The 18,565-nt window shown below is 41.3% G+C and overlaps 3 protein-coding genes across 9 annotated transcripts; 2 read left to right on the top strand and 1 right to left on the bottom strand.

Moving 5' to 3' along the window:
• Window positions 1-99: 99 nt before the first annotated feature.
• Window positions 100-4,989, top strand: ilkap (integrin-linked kinase-associated serine/threonine phosphatase). 7 transcript variants are annotated; one of them, XM_088300678.1, is made up of 10 exons: window positions 118-391; window positions 1,001-1,147; window positions 1,241-1,358; window positions 1,466-1,572; window positions 2,166-2,259; window positions 2,675-2,762; window positions 3,445-3,578; window positions 3,774-3,871; window positions 3,960-4,041; window positions 4,801-4,989. In XM_088300678.1, the coding sequence occupies exons 1-10, from the start codon at window positions 352-354 to the stop codon at window positions 4,811-4,813; spliced, it is 921 nt and encodes a 306-aa protein (XP_088156804.1). In that variant the 5' UTR covers window positions 118-351; the 3' UTR covers window positions 4,814-4,989. The 7 variants fall into 7 exon arrangements, with proteins under 7 accessions (XP_088156806.1, XP_088156805.1, XP_088156804.1 ...); XM_088300676.1 differs by having other exon boundaries at window positions 3,774-3,893; XM_088300680.1 differs by having other exon boundaries at window positions 100-215; window positions 1,001-1,134; window positions 3,774-4,041.
• A 1,599-nt stretch (window positions 4,990-6,588) lies between these two features.
• On the top strand, window positions 6,589-15,476 carry LOC148333405 (arf-GAP with coiled-coil, ANK repeat and PH domain-containing protein 2). Its single transcript, XM_088300101.1, has 22 exons — window positions 6,589-6,909; window positions 6,994-7,051; window positions 7,556-7,672; window positions 8,104-8,157; window positions 8,229-8,287; window positions 8,449-8,632; window positions 8,936-8,980; window positions 9,141-9,236; window positions 9,347-9,421; window positions 10,123-10,223; window positions 10,294-10,345; window positions 10,430-10,530; window positions 10,751-10,862; window positions 10,945-11,129; window positions 11,251-11,320; window positions 11,612-11,700; window positions 11,771-11,850; window positions 11,959-12,122; window positions 12,678-12,787; window positions 12,862-12,972; window positions 13,386-13,447; window positions 13,516-15,476. The coding sequence occupies exons 1-22, from the start codon at window positions 6,857-6,859 to the stop codon at window positions 13,629-13,631; spliced, it is 2,094 nt and encodes a 697-aa protein (XP_088156227.1). The 5' UTR covers window positions 6,589-6,856; the 3' UTR covers window positions 13,632-15,476.
• Window positions 15,477-15,707: 231 nt separating this feature from the next.
• wdr74 (WD repeat domain 74) lies at window positions 15,708-17,596 on the bottom strand. Its single transcript, XM_088300102.1, has 2 exons — window positions 16,816-17,596; window positions 15,708-16,571 (listed from the first exon to the last, which is right to left on the bottom strand). The coding sequence occupies exons 1-2, from the start codon at window positions 17,425-17,427 to the stop codon at window positions 15,861-15,863; spliced, it is 1,323 nt and encodes a 440-aa protein (XP_088156228.1). The 5' UTR covers window positions 17,428-17,596; the 3' UTR covers window positions 15,708-15,860.
• Window positions 17,597-18,565: the final 969 nt, after the last annotated feature.

The raw sequence follows: 18,565 nt of genomic DNA, 5'->3' as shown, positions 1-18,565 counted from the left end.
CCACTTTAAAATATTTACAAACGGAAACGCTAATTGCATGCAGTAAAGAAACAAAGCGTTAGGAGGCGCTAATTATCTCAAGTGTAGCCGTCTCAACATTTTGACAATAAGATGATGAAGACGCTGCCTGTCGTTTGCGAGGCAGTGTGGCTGTCTTTCAAGCATTGCATGATGAGAAATTAACCATAATTACAAATATAAACATCTAAAAAATGGTAATCGAGTGAGCACATTTGATCGTATTCTCAACTGTTTGTAAACCTTACTTGCAATCGCGAGTAGGACGTTCGCCGATTCAGACGACAGGGGGCTAAACTAAAATAAGCTAGGCTAGTCTTGCTCCGAAGAATAATGGATCTATTTGACGACCTACCGGAGCCCGCTCAGACTGGTGAGGGACGGTCTTTTCTCGGGCTAACGCAGACGATTACACTGGCTGTCGCCCCTGTCTATTGACAAGGTGGTCGTCACCTCATAAAAAGATCGTTATGAGTCACTTAAATTGTTATATCACGATGGGGAGAGAGAAATGGGTAATTCCGTTGCTGATAATAACTTTTGTTTTTATAGCACCTTACAAGGGCCCTAAGGATGCTTACGGACTTAATGTAAACAAGGTACTGCTGTTGGTTCAAAGTGAGCTGTTTCACAGTAGAATTATTTATGGTTTTTGTGTAATAGATTGAGTCATAAATACATACAAAGTTTACTGGAAGACGGTTTGTGTTTGGCAAGTAATGGTTTTCTTGACCTCAATGAAGACACAAGGTACACTTTTAAGGATGTTTTATGAGATGGTTGATATGGCCTAAAAATAGAATACTTTTTTTACAAAAATCTGAGATAAATGTATTTCTTTTTTAACATTTTAACTTAGGTTGCTACTGTAACATTAAAAAAAATCGTATTTAAACACATTTAAAAAATGAAATTACTATTGTTGTGACTTCAGATTATTTGACCACTTATTATGATAACCGCTCTATTTGTGTATTGTCAGGTCCTGGCTTGGCCGCCGTTACAGTTTTGCCGCGATCCACCAAAGACATCAACGAAGAGCAGAAGAGTGTCAAACGGAAACGAGAGGATGAAGGATGCGACACGCCTCTAAAAGATGAAGAGGAGATCAAGAAAGTTTGTAGAGAAGGTTTTCACTTTTGCCACCATGTCTGAAAATGCACGCCGTCCATGACGCAGCTCGGCTTACTGTTGGTGCATGTGCGTGTGCACGTATGTTCAGGCATCCCACTGCTACAAGGCTACGTGGCTGCCAGACGTGGCGAGCGTGAAGAAATGCAGGATGCTCATGTTCTACTTCCCGACATGAGTGGCTGTCTACCAACGCTGCCTGCTCAAATGTAACACGCACATCCATTTACACACATACTGACACTCAGGTGTGATATTTAACTCTTTTTTTTCTGCCATTGCCAATGTTTGTGAATATTTTCTGATTTTTCTAAAGATCTGGGGCATCGTATTTCGCTGTGTTTGACGGCCATGGCGGCCGTCGAGCATCTCACTTTGCAGCCGAGCATCTTCACCACATTCTGGCAAAGAAGTTTCCCAGAGGTGAGCAGTAAGGACACAGTCTGTGTAAAGTAACATAGAGTTAAGGCTCTGTCTACGCATGCAAGGATAGTTTAAACAGGTAAAAGGCTCAATTGTCCTAGATGCAGGAAATAAAACATCGATGGACACACCAAAACCTGTGCACATATCAAGTTCATGAGCTATGTTTTAATGAATTCCTCCTTTGTTTACTTTATGTTAATGTATAAAATGTCATCATCCATTTAGATTTACAGCAAATTATGTTTAAAATTGCTTTTTTTTTTTACATTATCCCTTTAAATTCAAATTTTACGTCGTTTAAAAGCATCACCTTAGTTGTTAATTGTTTAAAATCAAACATAGGTGTAAGTTTTCCATTCCCCAAATCACAGTAGGACAACGTACAATTAACCACTAAAATCAAGCTTATATTATCTTAATTAAAAACACATGAGATTAATATAAAAAGCAAGACTTGACTAGAAAAAAACTAATTTGTGTCTGGGGAAAGGGGACAAAATACCCCCAAAAAATATAAGTGAATAAAAATGTGACTTAAAAAGCTTTCTCTACATATATATATTATATATATGTGTGTGTGTGTTTTTAAGGTGAAAGTGAGAACCTGGATAAGCTGATTAAAAAATGTCTGGTGGACACTTTCCGCCAGACGGACGAGGACTTTCTGAAGAAAGCAACCAGCCAGTAAGACTCCTAATTATCTGTTGTTCAGTAGCATTCGAGTGTTTTCCACAATTACTTTTTTGAAGTTCATAAAAATAAAATAAAAAAATCCTTGTATGTGTTTGATTTGCATGAAAATGTTTTAATTTTAATCGACAAAGCCTGAGAAATATGTAACCCTCAATTATGGAGATAACTGTTTTTGACTGTGTCTTCGGATAGTCTGCTAGCTTGTCCGCTTTCGAGCACCTCATTGTCAGCCGTGAGTTTGCACATGTCACGGTGAGAAAAAGGCGCAACCACAAGGATAGAGAGATTTTTTATTTTGTGGAATAGGGCTTCATGTTGGTGTGACTGCTGGAAAGTGCAACACTTCCTTTTTATTTTTGCATGTGTTCAGGAATTAATCGTCCTCCACGTTCTCTTTGTGAAACAGGAAGCCGGCATGGAAAGATGGTTCCACGGCAACCTGCATGCTGGTGCTGGACGACGTGGTCTACGTGGCCAACCTGGGTGATAGCAAGGTATAGTTTGCCAGTGCAGCACTTGTAAGCCAACTCGGCCAAAACAGTAGGCACACACAAACTAGTCGCCCCCCCCCAAGCAAGAGTATCAAACATGCTCGAACGGCTTTTGATAAAGCACGAATGCCACAATGGCATGATTGACTAACAAATTACAGAATAATGCGGAGTTGAATGCCTTCAAATAGGCCCTCGTGTAGTGCAGTGGAAAGTGAATGACAGAAATTTCAACAAGTGGCAGAATAATCTGAAAATATTCTGATAGGCCCTCTCTACAACGCTGCGCTCAATCGCCTGTGGGTTTGTGAACTCATGGCAAGAATGTGAAGTGATTGACAGGAAAAAAAAATCAGGTTACTGGTATCTCGAGGCATATGTGCTTTTTGTCTTCACTCATAAGTTCAGCGTACTAGTGTAATGACTGTCTTATTATTGATGTTTTACCTCTACTGAATAACATTTCTGCATAGTAGTAGGACACATTGGCAAATGAGCAGAACAAGTGAGGTAAATCTACTAGCAGGCGTTTTGGTGCTACAAGTAGTGTCCAGGATTGCTTGACTCATGCCCACCAGTCGGGCCTATTAAGCATCACAGGAGTAAGAACAAAGAGTGTGTCAGTACATGGACCTTAAACGAATGCTCAAATAGCTGACGAGTTCTTAATGTTGCACCTTGGTAGGCTGTGTTGTGTCGCATGGAGGAGGAGGGAGAATCCCTGGAGAGGCGTCCAACCACGCTGGCACTCAGTCGAGAACACAACCCCACGATCTACGAAGAGAGAATGAGGATCCAGAGAGCAGGAGGAACCGTCAGGTACCACCATCAACATCCATCTTGGCTCTTGAGGGTGGAGGATGTTTTGTTTTAGTATGTACATTCTGTAGGACTCTTTAAAAGGCACAATCTGCAATGCCAAGTTGGAATGAATGACATTTTTATTTACTTCTGTTTTTATGGTGGTGGATATTTTATGGTATGGATGATGGATATGTCTTGGTGTTGTTGCAGGGAGGGCCGGGTGCTGGGCGTCCTGGAGGTGTCGCGCTCCATCGGTGATGGCCAGTACAAGCGATGCGGCGTCATTTCAACACCGGACCTCAGGAGATGTCAGCTCACAGCCAATGACAGGCAGGGACACACACAGGCGCGCACACAAGAAGCTGAAAAAGAACATGTCTCCTTTTGCATATTCAGGTTCATCATCCTGGCGTGTGATGGTTTGTTCAAAGTGTTTTCCGCAGATGAAGCCGTCAGATTCGTCTTGGATGTCATTCAGGTACCGAACGGAAGTCACTTTTAGTAATGCTTTGTTCTATTCTGTGTCTTGTTTTGTATTTGTACTACTTGTGTTAGTCCAGTATGTGCATCAACTGTGATGGAAATTGGACAAACTGTTGAACTAGTTTGTCTTTAAACGGGAAGTCAAGCCATGAGAGGTACAAAATATGGTTGGATTTTACTGCTTAACTCATATTCCACAAACAAAATATTAATCAGAATGCCGTGTTTGAACTAGTGGGGCTGCATCAAATATATTCTTAATACAGTTTTGGGGTTGACTTCCTCTTTAAGGAACCTCTGGAATTCGGCAAATACTCTAAGATGACTGCTTCAAACCAAAACGTATTTCCCATTTCTTTTCAGGCATGGCTTTTTGAGACTTTGTTTTGTGGGTCTTTTCTAAATTTAATTTGCTCTGTCGAACTGTCTTTGAAATCTTAATTTTCAAGTCAAAATGACCATTGGACATTACCAAATGACCCTAAAATGGTAGAGTTCCTGTGTTTTCAGGAATGGCTTCTTGACACTTTTTGCGGGTCTACTCATGATCGTCACAAGCACCAAGTTTCATGTTACTAAGTCAAACTGTCTTCAGAGGTTGAATTATTTATTAATAATTCAGTTTGGTGCAACTGAGTCAAGTGAGCCTAAAATGGCCACTTGAAAGAAAATTGGCAGGCGTTTGTGGTTCTATACATGATAGACAAAACCAATGTGTATTTCTCATGAAACATTTTGCCTTGTGTGGTTGTAGGACAGTAAGTTGACGGACAATGAGGAACAGTTTGAAGCGGCCTGTCAACAGTTGGCCAGCGAGGCGGTGCGACGGGGGTGTGCGGACAATGTCACCGTCATCCTGGTTTCTATTGACTTCTGAACACACACACACACACTAATGCATTGACTTTTTTTTCCAATAAAATACTTGACTTCCTCTGTCAAAGTCTATTGTTGTGTGTGTTACTCGCAAAAATACAAATGACCTATAAAAAGGTTGTGCATCAAAAATGCATCCATCAATCTGGACTGTTAAGGCCACCGTAATAACCTGTCTTATTGTGCTGCCTTATAGCAAAAGTACTACCGCAACATTTTGGAAAAAAATACTACTGTTTGATAGCACTGAATAAAACAGTTAAGGGCTCCGGAATGCCTGGTTGTTCTTCGCGATCGCTTTCCTTGGTTTCCGTGTCTGTGTGACTGCCCACGAAGCTTGTGAAAACTGCAGCATTTGGGGCAATAACCTTCAGTTGCAGTATGTCAGCATCAGTCAGCTCTAATGACGGGACAAACACCAAGAATATATTCTGTGGGATGACAGTATTTATAATAAAAAAGCCTACTGTTGGTATATTATAAAACTCTTAATTGCTCATCTTTAAGTCATTGTAGTAGTCGAGTGTTAGAAGATGCCCGAAAACAGTTTTCAGATTAATCATATTCAGTGACAAAACGAAAACGTATCTAGCTTTGAGCACCTTTGAGTTTGACATGGTCCCTCACACGTTCTGAGGATTTTCAAAGACTGTCTAGCCTTTTGGAATTCTGGAAGCAGATGTCCCTAAGACGAGTTGGCTGTACTTCACTTCGTTTTGAGCATGTTTTCTCTGTAACTGCTGTCTTTTTTGTTCTCTTCCTGACACAGAGCTCAACTTTAAATAAAATTGCTGCTGCGTGGCTGCAACATGAATCAAGTCTAAAATGTAAAGAAGATGAATAAGATGTATTCATTGCTATTATTTCATTTATCAGACACACCTGTCGCCCTACCATGCGGTCCCAACGAGATCGTCGTCACAATTTGAACTAATTAACTAGTTAGCTACGTTTCTCACCCAGTTATGCAAGTACAGTTCGTTGCGAGGATGGAGTTCTCATTTCTGTTGATGGTGACCCAAACATCATACGTTTCTGTTTTATTTCCTTGGCTTGGCATAACTTTCGATAGTAAAACTCAGAATCAAAATTGTGATGTTGTATGGTCTGTATATGGCCACCCAGTACACATTTGTAAGCATCCAAAGACGTGTAGCCTCGCAATTCCTCTTGAGTGTAAACGTCATCCACTAAATAAGATGAATATCTGGCCATCGGACATTGGGCCACTTTGCAGGATCTTCCTCCCACTCCGTAATCATATATGGGTCAGAAATTGCTTTCCATCTGACAACGTTAGTTTTTACTGTTATTTTCGCGCTCTTTTACAGTTAGTCGACTTGCGTACATGTTTACAAAGCCCGCCATTCCTTTTGCTCTAACAATCACCGCGCATGGTGTTTACGTCATTGTCCGTAGCAATATGGCGGCGCTCGCACGTGCGACAACTGTTAGCGTTCTCGGTCAGTGTTTGTCGCGACCCAAACCGCAGACGGAGCTAGATCAGCTTAATATGTGCAATTTACACCAATCGACTTTATTATTCGCAAACGTGTAAAAACAATTACATTTAAATGACTATTTAAAATCCCCAGTCCTGAGAATTAACGGACGCGGTACCGCTCCCGTTCGCCAGGTGTCTCAGTAGGCTGAAGACAACCCGGATGTGACCGGGAGGTGTGGTACAGTCAGCGTTAGCATCATTTTTGGATGTGTGGGATGCAGACAGCTGTTCTGTCCCCAACACAAGTCTAGCTACATGCAATACAACAAGTAGGAAACTCACTAGGTTTCGTCTTTATAATTAGCGTGCATTATGGACGGACTTTTTTTCCTACTATGAGCAGTCTTGGAAAGTGTTAGGTATCCGGCTAACGGGTTATTGTGCAGGCAACTCGCTCAGTGACTCAAGTTTCCAAGTGATCTCTTTCAACATGGACGCGCTGCTGGACTTCTCGGAGTGCGTCGCGGATTCTCCTCTTTTCAGGTGAGCATCTTCAACTCGATTCGTTGGCATCGTCAACACGCACGCGCTCATGCCTCAAGTTTTGTGTGTTGTGTTGTTGTTCAGGCTGAAACTGAATCAGTTTGAGGAGGATGTTTCTCTGCTTCAGACACAGCTGGACAAGGTGCGACACGAACTGTACAGTCAATAGGGATGGAAATGCACAACTGCGGTCAAGAATTGTCTTTGGGTGTACAAACGTGGCAGAAAAACAATACTTTTGCCCCCCTAAATGAACCTCACCTCAACTCACAAACACACAATCACAAAACATAAAACACCAAACACCTTTGCCTAAATTAAGCTCCTCAACTCAGTTGGACATGGAGTAGTTCCTTGGCATCAAGATGCCACATGATGATGTCAAAGGACGACTTGCACTACTATGCCACAAGATGGCAGTAAACATACTTTTGTCTCAATGAAGTGCCTCAACTCTCCACAATGTAGTTCCATAGCACTAAGATGCCATCAAACAAATATTTGTCTAAATGATACGATTAACGTTAACAACAGATTGTGGGCGGGTTTTTAATGTATGGATCACTGTATATAATATTTTCAAAGTAGTTGTTTGAAGGGTCAAAAAGCAATTGGTCTAAACATTGTTTGTCATGCCACCAATCAGGTGATGAGGTTGTGCGGCAAGATGGTGGAGGCGGGACAAGTGTACAACGCAGCCAATCAGAAATTCCTTGCCGGCTTGGCTGAGCTTTTCACACACAAGGAGGACGGCATCATGGCGGTAAGGACTCATCTGATAGGTGTTGTTGAACCTTTGAGAACAATTTCTCGCTGACCTGATGTGATAAATGATAAAATACTTGATTCTTAAAGTGATACTATTTGGCAACACAAATAACAAGTGCCCAATCATGGAAAACACCATTTGTATGTCTTGGTTAATGTACCTAATGCAGCTGCTGAATGTAACAAAATAACTTTAACTTTATTACGTCCGTGCTTTTCCTATCATTTTCACATTATATTGCCATCAAAAGATTTTTTCATTCATATTTATGTTTGATTGCATTACATCTTTTAAATGTCTTTTAATTATGTATGTAATGGAGTTATTCATACACATACCACTAGAGGGTGCCCATGTACCACTACTAGTATGCGTACCTTTCCTGTGGAGTGATTGCTCTACAACATTTTGCCATGTCTTCTTAGAACTGCCTGAACCAGTTCAAGCAAGGCCTGCAGGAGCTGCTCACTTTCCACACTGTGAGAACGCACATATACAGACACAAACACACACGAACACAGAAGTAATGCTTTGATGTGTGTGCACTCAGATGCTGCTGGATCAGAGCCAGCGAGCCATCAGCCATCAGCTCAGCAGCCTATGCAAACAGTAAATACATACCTACACGCTTGCACCTAATCCTGACATCCTAATCCAGGTCTGACACTCCAATCTTTGCTTAACGAGTCCCACGTTTCTTTTATGACATCTCAAAGAAAAAGCAAGATGATTGCTTTTTTGATTGATTTTTTTTATTTTTATTTTTTAAGATTCCTGCCTCAGCTGGTGGAAACGCATGACGAGTTTGTGCGTATTGGTGAGGATCTGGACACGGCGGCTGTGAAGAACGCTCAGGTGTCTCGACACAAGACCGCAGAGGCCGAAAGAGCGAGTCACTTGCTCATTGCCACGAGGAAATGCTACCAGCACTTTGCTCTGGATTACTGTCTGCAGGTATCGACAGCGGAATCGTAGATGTCGATGACACTGAATTAGTAGTCTCGTGATCACAATGTGCAAGATGTCACTCGCATTTGCTATAAGATGAATTGGAAAATAAACAAGTGACTGTAGCTTTCTAATATCTGATAGTTTACGTAACACATCAGGTAACAAACAAGCACACAAACACATGTGGACGCACACACTCACAGACCCACGCATTTAACACTATTGCTGACCACAAGTGTAATTTTAAGAATATCGTTTTATTATTTTGTTTTTAATGTTTATTTTTCTTCTTTTTCTGTTGTTTAGCTCAACACATTCAAGACTCAGCAGAAAGTGGACATCTTGAACTCGGTGAGACTACGACTGCACTCATAATTGACCTCAGCTTTGCTTAGCAATATTTTTATTACGCAGCACTTACTCAATCAGGATTTAAATAAGTTAAGTTATTATTATTGTTGTTGTCATCATCAGTGTCAAAGTGTGAATAAGCTTGTGTTGTTGTGTTGAGGTGTTTTCTTTGGTCAACGCTCAGCTGACGTTCTTCCATCAAGGCTTCGACCTGCTCAGAGACCTTGAGCCCACCATGAAGGTCATGGCTGTGCAGGTAGATGCAAACACACACTTGCTTACCAACAAAACAAATGACACACAAAGTTCAGTTGCTACTGTTTCCACTGACTTTACTGACGATGATTCTTTTGACTCTCTCCTCAGTTGTGTCAGCGATCGGCCGAGTGTGCAAGCAAAAGGAAAGAGCTGGAGAACAATCACTTGCTGGTTCAGCAACGAGTAAGTCACCTGCAGTACCTCACCAGCACACCTTTTTTGCGTTTACGCGTTGGGCACTTTGAGCTTTCTGCCACTAGATGGTAGCAAAGAACTTCACAGCATCTTGCATCGATGGGCTGCAAAACCTACCAATGAATAAAAATACCAAACTTTCCTAAACAATGCTAACTTATGCAGTACACATACAATTGTGTACATTCGGTTTTATTGTATATAGAATGCTTGGATAGATGGATGGATGGCTTTTTTATACAGTACAAAACTGTACAGTGTGACACTTATTATTAAGTAACATGTTATGAAGAATTGTTTTGTGGGCTGGAATGGATAAATGACATTTCACTTAATTTCAATGGAAAATAATGTACATTTACGTATATATTTTTATTATAATTATTATAATAATTGGATAAATAAATATACATATATATTAATATTTTTAGATGTTTGTTTTTAAATTAAGAAATTATTTGAATTATTGTATTAGTGTTCAATTTATGCAAGTTACAATGACAGTTCTCAATAATAACTGCTAATCAAGTATTAGTGTGTATGTAGGATTTATTTTATTTTTTTAGAACAGTCATATTTTTTCACATTTTTATTATTTTTTTGATGGCCATGAGGGGTAAAACATGCAAAACCTCTCTTTTTGTGAAAAAGATCTAATTGTGTGTGCGTGTGCGTGCGTGTGCGCGCAGGATGCCTCGGGAGAAACGCTGTTCCGGTTGCGTTGCGGGACTGATGACATCCAAGGTTACCTCTTCAAACGCTCCCGAAGGAAGGCAAAAATGTGGAAGAGGTAACCTGTTTTGTTGTTAATGGATGGAAACTTTACTAAATGAAAAACATAACATATTTTTTATGTACAGATGCTGGTTCTCCATCAGAGACAACCAACTCATCTACAGGAAGTCACACAAAGTAAAAAGAAAAATATCAACTTATTCATCATGAAGACAAAATATTTAGAAGTTGTGAAGGTTAATTTTCCGCTTGGCTCCTCAGGAAGCGACCATGCTTCTCTTTGAGGACCTGCGATTGTGTGCTGTCAAGTCTTTGGAGGACCTGGACCGACGATTCTGCTTCCAATTGATGTCTGTGCACAAGTGGGTCAAAAATACACAAAAATATCCCACAAAATTAACACAATTGTACCTGAAGAATGATTGACGACTGAGTAAATTAGTAAACTACAAAGACAAGACAGACGGGATCAAAATTTAAGATGACCGTCTGTTTAATGGGTTGTTTCCAGATTGTGTCTCATCATGTCCTATTTTGTCTCATTGTGTCCCTCCCTTAATAATCCCTCTTATGTCCGATCAGGTGTTGTGCCCTTCAGGCTGACTCTGAGCAGGTGAGGCTGGCGTGGATGGAAACGTTACAGGGCAGCATCGATATGGCGTATCGAGAACGAAGCCAAGCTACCCCAACACAGGCATGCTCCTCATTCATTTTGCAACCTCATCACACCAATAACACTAACTAATAAGAAGATTATTAATGAAAGTCTTCTGTAGCCCGAGGAGCCCGTCCCGCCAAGTGGCGGCAACAACGCTGCGGCCAATCAGAGGACGGCAGTACTGGGCGTGGCTCTGCAGGGCGCCGGAAACAGTCGCTGTTGCGACTGCGGTGAGGAGGAACCGCGATGGGCGGCTGTCAATTTGGGCATCACCGTATGCATTCAGTGCTCAGGGATTCACAGGTACACGCACACACCCACCCCCACACACCATGGGTGTAAGAGTGTATTAAAATGTATTCTGTGTTATTTTAATATCATAAATATGTAATTTTTTTTCTTCTTACTGTGATCATGCATATAGGAGTCTGGGTGTCCACGTGTCCAAGGTGCGTTCGCTTACTCTGGATTCATGGGAAGCGGAGCAACTCAAGGTGAAACTGACACACATAATTTAGTCCTTCTTAAACTCCTTTCACACAGCCACTTATACTAAAGTGTTACCCCGCAATATTGCCGTTCATAGTTTTATCACAAATTTTTACATGTTTTTTTACGGGGTTTTGCTGTGCAAGAAAGTTGCAGTTTAAAGTTGCGCGGTTTCTGCATATTACTACTTTGTGCCACAACATGGTGAGCAAGACTGAGCTCAGGCTGTGTGAAAGGGGCTCACCATTCTAAAGAAGTTTGGTATGATAACAAGACTTCTTGTGTTTGTGACATAGCTGCTGTGTGTCCTGGGAAATGATGCCATTAACGCCATTTACGAGGCACAGTGTTTGCACAGAGTCAAACCTACCATGGAGAGCCCACAGTAAACGCCATACACATGAAAGTCAATCTATAATCAATACTGGATGATTGACAGCTGATCTCTTTGTCAGTGCTGAGAAGGAGGCTTGGATACGAGACAAGTACGTGGAGAAGATGTTTGTGAGGCGGAATGGCGACGATGATGGCACAGGTATAGTTCATCATCAAAATGCCGGCAGTGGTTGTTTCTGTACAGTGGATATAAAATGCTGACACACCACTGTTCAATTGTTAATGTGTAATTGTGTATTTGTTGAAGCCCATCATGACAACGCTGAGGCCTCGCTACTGTTGCATCTCTACCGAGCAGCGGTGGCTGGAGACCTGCTCGCTTTGGTGACGGCGCTGGCACAAGGGGCGCCAGTGAACGGGAGCGTGGTTCAGGAAGAAGGACGCACTGCTCTCATCGGGGCCGCTCAAGGGGTGAGGGCGTCAGGCTTAATATGAAAATTCAATCTTAATGCATAAAAAGAACATGATTTGGGGGAACATTTGTAATACTACAAGAACAAAGTCCGAGTTTTACAATAGTAAAGTCATTTTTTTTCAAGAATCCAGTTTGTAATTTTACAAAAAATTTATTTTTAATAATTCATTAAAGAGTGGAGTCGTAAGATTACAATTATTATATTACATGTTCTTAAAGTCGGAATAAATTCTGAATATTTTTAAATAAAGCATTTTTCTTTTTGACAAATAAAGTATCATTTTAATCATTTCAGAATATTACAATAGTCATTAATTATAATCAATCAGTAGCATTACTAGAAAACTTACATTTAATCAAGAATAGAGGTGTATTATTGCTTTGTTTTTTTAAACTATGAATTTGGAACTTATGAGAGCAAAGTATTTTTTTTTTTTTCCGGGAAAAACAATTCAAATTATTACCGGAATAAATCAAACAATAGATTTCCGATTAATACTATATTTGTCTTTTATATGCATACAAATTTGAAACACACCATTTCTCTGCAGGGTTCGCTGTTAGCGTCCGAGTTCCTGTTGCAGAACGGCGCCAACATTAACCACAGAGACCAAAGAGGACAAGGAGCTCTACATGCAGCAGCCACCGCCGGACACACTGGGTCACTACATGCACAGACACACACACACACACGCGCACACACACAAAACGTGACCTTCCTTTTGGCCTCCACAGGCAGGTGTGTCTGCTGCTGAAGCGAGGAGCCAATCAGTATGCGGTGGACGAGAGCGGACGCGACCCGCTGGCCATCGCCGTGGAGACAGCACACGCAGACATCGTCACGCTGTGAGCTGATGAGTACGCTACACAAAAGCCAATAAGTTAGTTTATAAAATAAACGTCAATGTTCGCTGAAGTTTGCTAATGCTAACACTGCAGCTCTGCTTGCTTACTTATTGACTTTGACAGTGCTTCCTTGCTCTCTGGCAACTGAACACTGACTGTTGCTTGAAAGTGGCTCTGGATGTTCGGCCAACCTAGCCACCGAGTCATGGACAGCGAAACAATGCAGGGGCCATGATCATGTAAATTAGCCCAGTTGTGATGTCACAGTGGGGCAGAAGGTCAGATAGCAAAAGATTGACTCGCTTAATTTCACATTCGATAGGTGGACATTAAGAAGTACATTTCCCATTATATGTCCCATTTAATGGGTAGATTCTAAACTAAAAAGTTTTTTTCTTTGTTGGCTGCTCCAGGCTACGCATGGCCAGAATGAACGAGGAGATGAGAGATTCTGAAGGAGCGTTTGGAGCTGCGGGTGAGTCTGTGAAACTCTACATTTTAGCTTTTGATATTTTCTCAACAGCGTCTATGCGGTCTATCCAGGAGACGACCAAACCTTTCAGGACATTTTCCGAGACTTCAGCGACATGGCGTCACACGACCCGGAGAAGCTGGCCAGACGAACGTTCAGCCGCAGTGGAGATGACGGCAACGCTTGAATGTGTTACCCGCTTGGATAATTTTCGTGCTCAGTCGTAATTGCATCTTAACTCAAGTACACTTTACAGAATATTGTCACTGTCGGGCAGATCCTTGCAAATGACTGACTACTTTTCAGGGATTCCAAAAAGAAGAAAAAAAAAAAAAAAAAGAACAACCTCCGTATTGCTTAAGTTAACAACACTGCATTGTTTTAAGTTGGTCATACATACCTATTACAATATTTTCCGGACTATTAGGCGCACCAGTATATAAGCCACAGCAAATCTTTTTGGGAAAGAAAAAAAATATATATACAAACTGCAGCGGATTATAAACCACAGTTTTCCTATGTTGAAAAAAATTAGTTGTTTACTGCATGTACAGAACGATTTTGTACTGTGAATGCACATAAAGAGATTGTTAAAACAGTGCCTTGTAACACGGCAAACACTTTGCTAATTAAAACAAAACAAGAGAAAAAAAAAATCAATATTTATTTAGCGTATTTTCTGAACTATAGAGTTCCCCTACCGGTAAAAGAAAAATCCACAGAAAAGCTGCACCGTTATATTAGCCGCATGGTTCAAAATCTAGGAGAAAAGTAGCGGCTTATAGTCTGGAAAATACAGTAATAGACTGGGGGGGAGATCACTAAATTATGGCATTGCACCGACCAGACAAAAAGCTTTTAAACTTCACACATGCCAACTGTTACATTATACTTCCAAAACTCTTTTTCAAAGGTCTTAGAACCATGAGTCTGCAATAAATAAAACGATGAGCTACTAGGTGTCTGCCAGACTGTGACGAAATGTAATCAATTACAGCGTAAGGTTGTATAGCACTGTCACAGGACTGTCTTACTTAAAGCCTTTTTTAATCCTGTCGCGCCGCCATCAAGTGATGACTGCAATTCCATTGATAACTGGCCAAGATGCCAATACCCTAGAGAGCGGACTTGCAAAACTGGAGCTGGGAAAACACAATTGAATTTTAGAACAAATAGATGACTCAGCTCATTTGTAGATGGGGGAAAAAAATTGTATTTAAAAAAAAAAAAAACTTAAAATGTTTTAAACATTTATTTTAATTACGAAGAATAGTTATTTTGTTAATTGTATTAATTTGAATTATAAATAACCATTTATTAAATGGATATTTAAAATTGTTAGAATAAATCATAATTAAATTGATTCTGTCCATTATATTGGTTTGTTATGTTAATAATTAGCCAATTATTTTATAAAAATGTTTAATGTATGGCTAAAAAAAATACATTTACCAATATTTTTCCAATAAATCAATTAACCAAAATTAACTATTACCACTATTATTACATTAACTACATGTTTATATTTTTCACAAACATGTTTGTATTTATCGCTCCGTCCTTTGGTAACACAAATATTGTTTGTAATTGTGAAGTAGTTGACGTTAGCATAAGCCGTCCTTGTTACACAGCATGCTCCTGAATGTTACACTCAAACAGTAAAAAGTGACAACTTGTTTGGGAACACATACTTGTTAGCATCACCGCTATGCTAACGTATCACGTGGCATTCTTTTTTTTTTTTACGTTTACTAGATCGCAAAGAGAAACATTGCCTCATTTTAACCATTTCATCACTTTGAAAGTCACAAATGTTTACATACTTTGCCTTTTGTAACATTGTTTTTTTTTTATGTTTAAGTGAACTTACAAAGCTGCTCATACGTTTGTTTTTATCTCACTAAGGAATTGCAAGTTAGTTAAGTGTAAAAAAAATCATTTCAATGTCCAGGATATTTTATTTTTGACTGTTACTAATGCAATGCCATTTGTGTATTAAACATAATTTAAAACCACAAGAAAGTCTTATTTCCTCACCTATGCTTGACATAATTGTGTACTAAAATACATGACTCCCAAATATTTTGTAATTTTTGGGCTTGGAACAGAATTCCAGGATGAACTTAAAATACACAATGTTTAAAACTGGTCAAATTAATATAACCACTTGACAGATCCCAACTTTTTTTCCTGAACTGATGCATTCGTGGGCCATTGTATTTCCCTGTGAATGTTCAAGATGAAGCAGCTGAAGGCATTTGAATACAATGACAAAAAATGTCATTTTAATACATGTGATAAAATGACAAAAAGTGCAAATCCTCCAAGGAACATTCGCACAGCATAATCTTTTTTTTTCAGTCTGAGGAGCCAGGACTTCAAAGGTCCCACACTCTGAGTGCACCACAAATGCATCTCAGGCTTGAGCTTTCCCTCTCCTCCTCCTCTTGTTGTTTTTCTGCGGCTGTTCTTCTTCCTCTGGTGTTTTCTTCTCGAGATTCTCTCTTTCCTCCTGTGAAGTTTCGCTCTTAGAATTGTCTTCTTGCGCTTTCCTCTTAGAATTATCTCCCTCTTTGGATGTTTTCATCTTACAATTTTCTTCTACCTTCTCTGATGTTTTCCTCTTCAGATTCTGCTCATCCTCCTCTGATGATTTTCTCTTGAGATTCTCTTCTTGATCTTCCACCTGCTCCATGGCATCCCACACTTCATCCACATCGTCATCCTCCTCCTTCACCTCCTGTGCGACGTCCCCCAGGTCGTCACCCGCATCCTCCAGCTTTCGGCTGGCGAGCAGAAGGCAGTTAAGGCGGGACTTCAGGTAAACCTTGTGCTGCACCCGCCGGTCCTCCAGGCTGTGGATCCGCAAGAAGCGGTCCAGGCCGCAGGACGCCACCAGGGGTTCCGAGGCGTGGCACTGCAGAGCCCGCACTCCCCCGGACAGACCCTTGAAGCACCCCCGCACCAGGCCTTTTCGTAAGTCCATGACAGCAATCTGACCATGTGTGTTGCCAACCACCACTGAGTCCCCCGCAGAGGGAAGAGAGAGCGCTGTAAGCGGGTACTCCCCATAGGCGGCCTCCAGGACGGGGCGTCGTCGGGGTGTGGAGGGGTCATACACATGGACCTGGTGGGACAAAACAAATATAAATGAATAATGAGCAGTGTGAAACAATCAAATTCAAATCAACAATGAAATGTACCTGAATGTAATTTTCAAATCGCAAAAAAAAATAAAATAATGCCATAATGATGAGTATCGATAATGAATAGCGGTGCACGTCATTTATTTGATTTTTCTTTTTTGCCAACCATTAGGTAAAGGTTAAACTGTTTGTCTTTCAAAGGAGTGCGACGACTTGCGAACTCACCTGGTGGTGTCCGGTGCAGGTGACCACCTTGTCGGATCCCGGTATAAAGGCCATGTCTTTGACCCAGTGCGGCTGCCGTAGATTTAACCAGTCGTTGCGCAGGTTCTTAGCGGTGAATACGGGCTGATCGGGCTTTTCTAGGTCCCACAATTTGAGGCAATTTTCCTTCCCGCCGGTTGCCACCTTGTGACGGTGCTCCGGGTTCTGCCTCATCCGAGCCACGTTGCTACCAACGCGGATCTCCGTGGCGGGCTTGTCGCTCTCGCCCCTCCACACTCGGAGCACGCCGCTCTCCACGCAAGTCACCAGCGCCGCGCCGCCGTCTAACACCGCCAGCCCTACGAAGCAACCGTCGGCGGGGTCGCCGCAGCTGCGCGTGTCGATGAAGACTCCCTTCTCCACGCTGAATGTCTTGATGGTTCCGTCCACGGCGGCAACCAGAATCTCGCTCTCGGCCGCGTCGGCCCAGCACAGGGACCGGACCTCGTGCTGCCGGCTCAACTGCGAGCTGTTGCAGAAGTTGAAGGCTTGTCTGCGAGACACGCTGACGCCCTTCAGGATGCCAGTCTCCGAGCCCAACCACACGGCGCACAGCCGGCTGCTTTCGCCCATTTTGCGAGTTTGAGGACGGCGTCTACGCAGTAAAGTTGCGAGATTTAACTCGAGACGCTAATGTTGATTTCCTCTAGACACAAACACACGTTTCCTCGCTGTTTGCCGAGTCGCAGCTCAATGAAGTATTGTTTTTCTTCTTTTGTGGTGCGTATTGGTGGTTGGTAGTTTAGCGCTACCTACTGGAACGGATGAATGCAGAAATCATGGAGTGTCACTTAAATGCAATTTTACTTGGGATTTATTTCATTAGGAACACCATTTATAGATTATTTTTAAATTCGCCTTCTTTGCGTAAATCAACATGCAGTTTTTAATGTGATGGGAATCTCAGCATTACCTTTGTTCTGTCGATATCATGTATCAAATGATGAATTATGTCACATTAAGGTATTTACAAACTATATGCAAATGATTATTTTTTTTTTTTTCTTTGCCTGTCTCTCCACACTTCTGGACTGATATGAAACATTGGTTGTTGTTTTAGAATGTTCCACAATTTGAATTATATCTCATTATTTTCTTTATGGATGACTAAGAATTTTCTGTTTCTGATTTCATCCACTCATCCATTATCTGTGCTGCTTCTCCTCATGAGGGTCTCAGCCGTGCAGGAGCCTGTCCCAGCTATTTTCAGGCAAGGCAGGGTACACCCTGGACTGGTTGCCAGCCAATCGCAGGGCACACAAAGACAAGCCACCATCCGCGCTCACAAACGCAACAAGGGACAATTAAGAGCATTCGACCAACCTACCATGTATGTTTTTGGAATGTGGGAGGACACCGGAGTACCCGCAGGAAACCCACCCAGGTACGGGGAGAAAATACAAACTCCACACAGGAAGGCCGTAGCCTGAATCGAACACGGCACCTCTGAACCGTGAGGCCATCGTGCTAACCAGTTGTGCTGCTGTTTTGGATTTGATTAACATTATTTTGTTGATGCGAATATACCAATGTACATTGTGCCAAATGTAGAACTTGTAAGCTCTCCTATTTTATGACTTACTTTAAAATGTTTATAATATGCCTAAAAAATAGAAACAATCAATGATGCAAGGAAAATATGTACGGACAATTGTTTTGATTTTTCATCCTTATTAATGCTCCTTTGTGTTTGACTTTAAATGCCAATTTT

The sequence above is a fragment of the Idiotropiscis lumnitzeri genome, chromosome 7 (genome assembly GCF_059441095.1).
Source record: "Idiotropiscis lumnitzeri isolate Australia: NSW breed Sydney's pygmy pipehorse chromosome 7, RoL_Ilum_1.0, whole genome shotgun sequence".
Classification (NCBI taxonomy): Eukaryota; Metazoa; Chordata; class Actinopteri; order Syngnathiformes; family Syngnathidae; genus Idiotropiscis; species Idiotropiscis lumnitzeri.
Note: the sequence above shows the minus strand (reverse complement) of the source record. Positions and strands in the feature narration are given on the sequence as shown.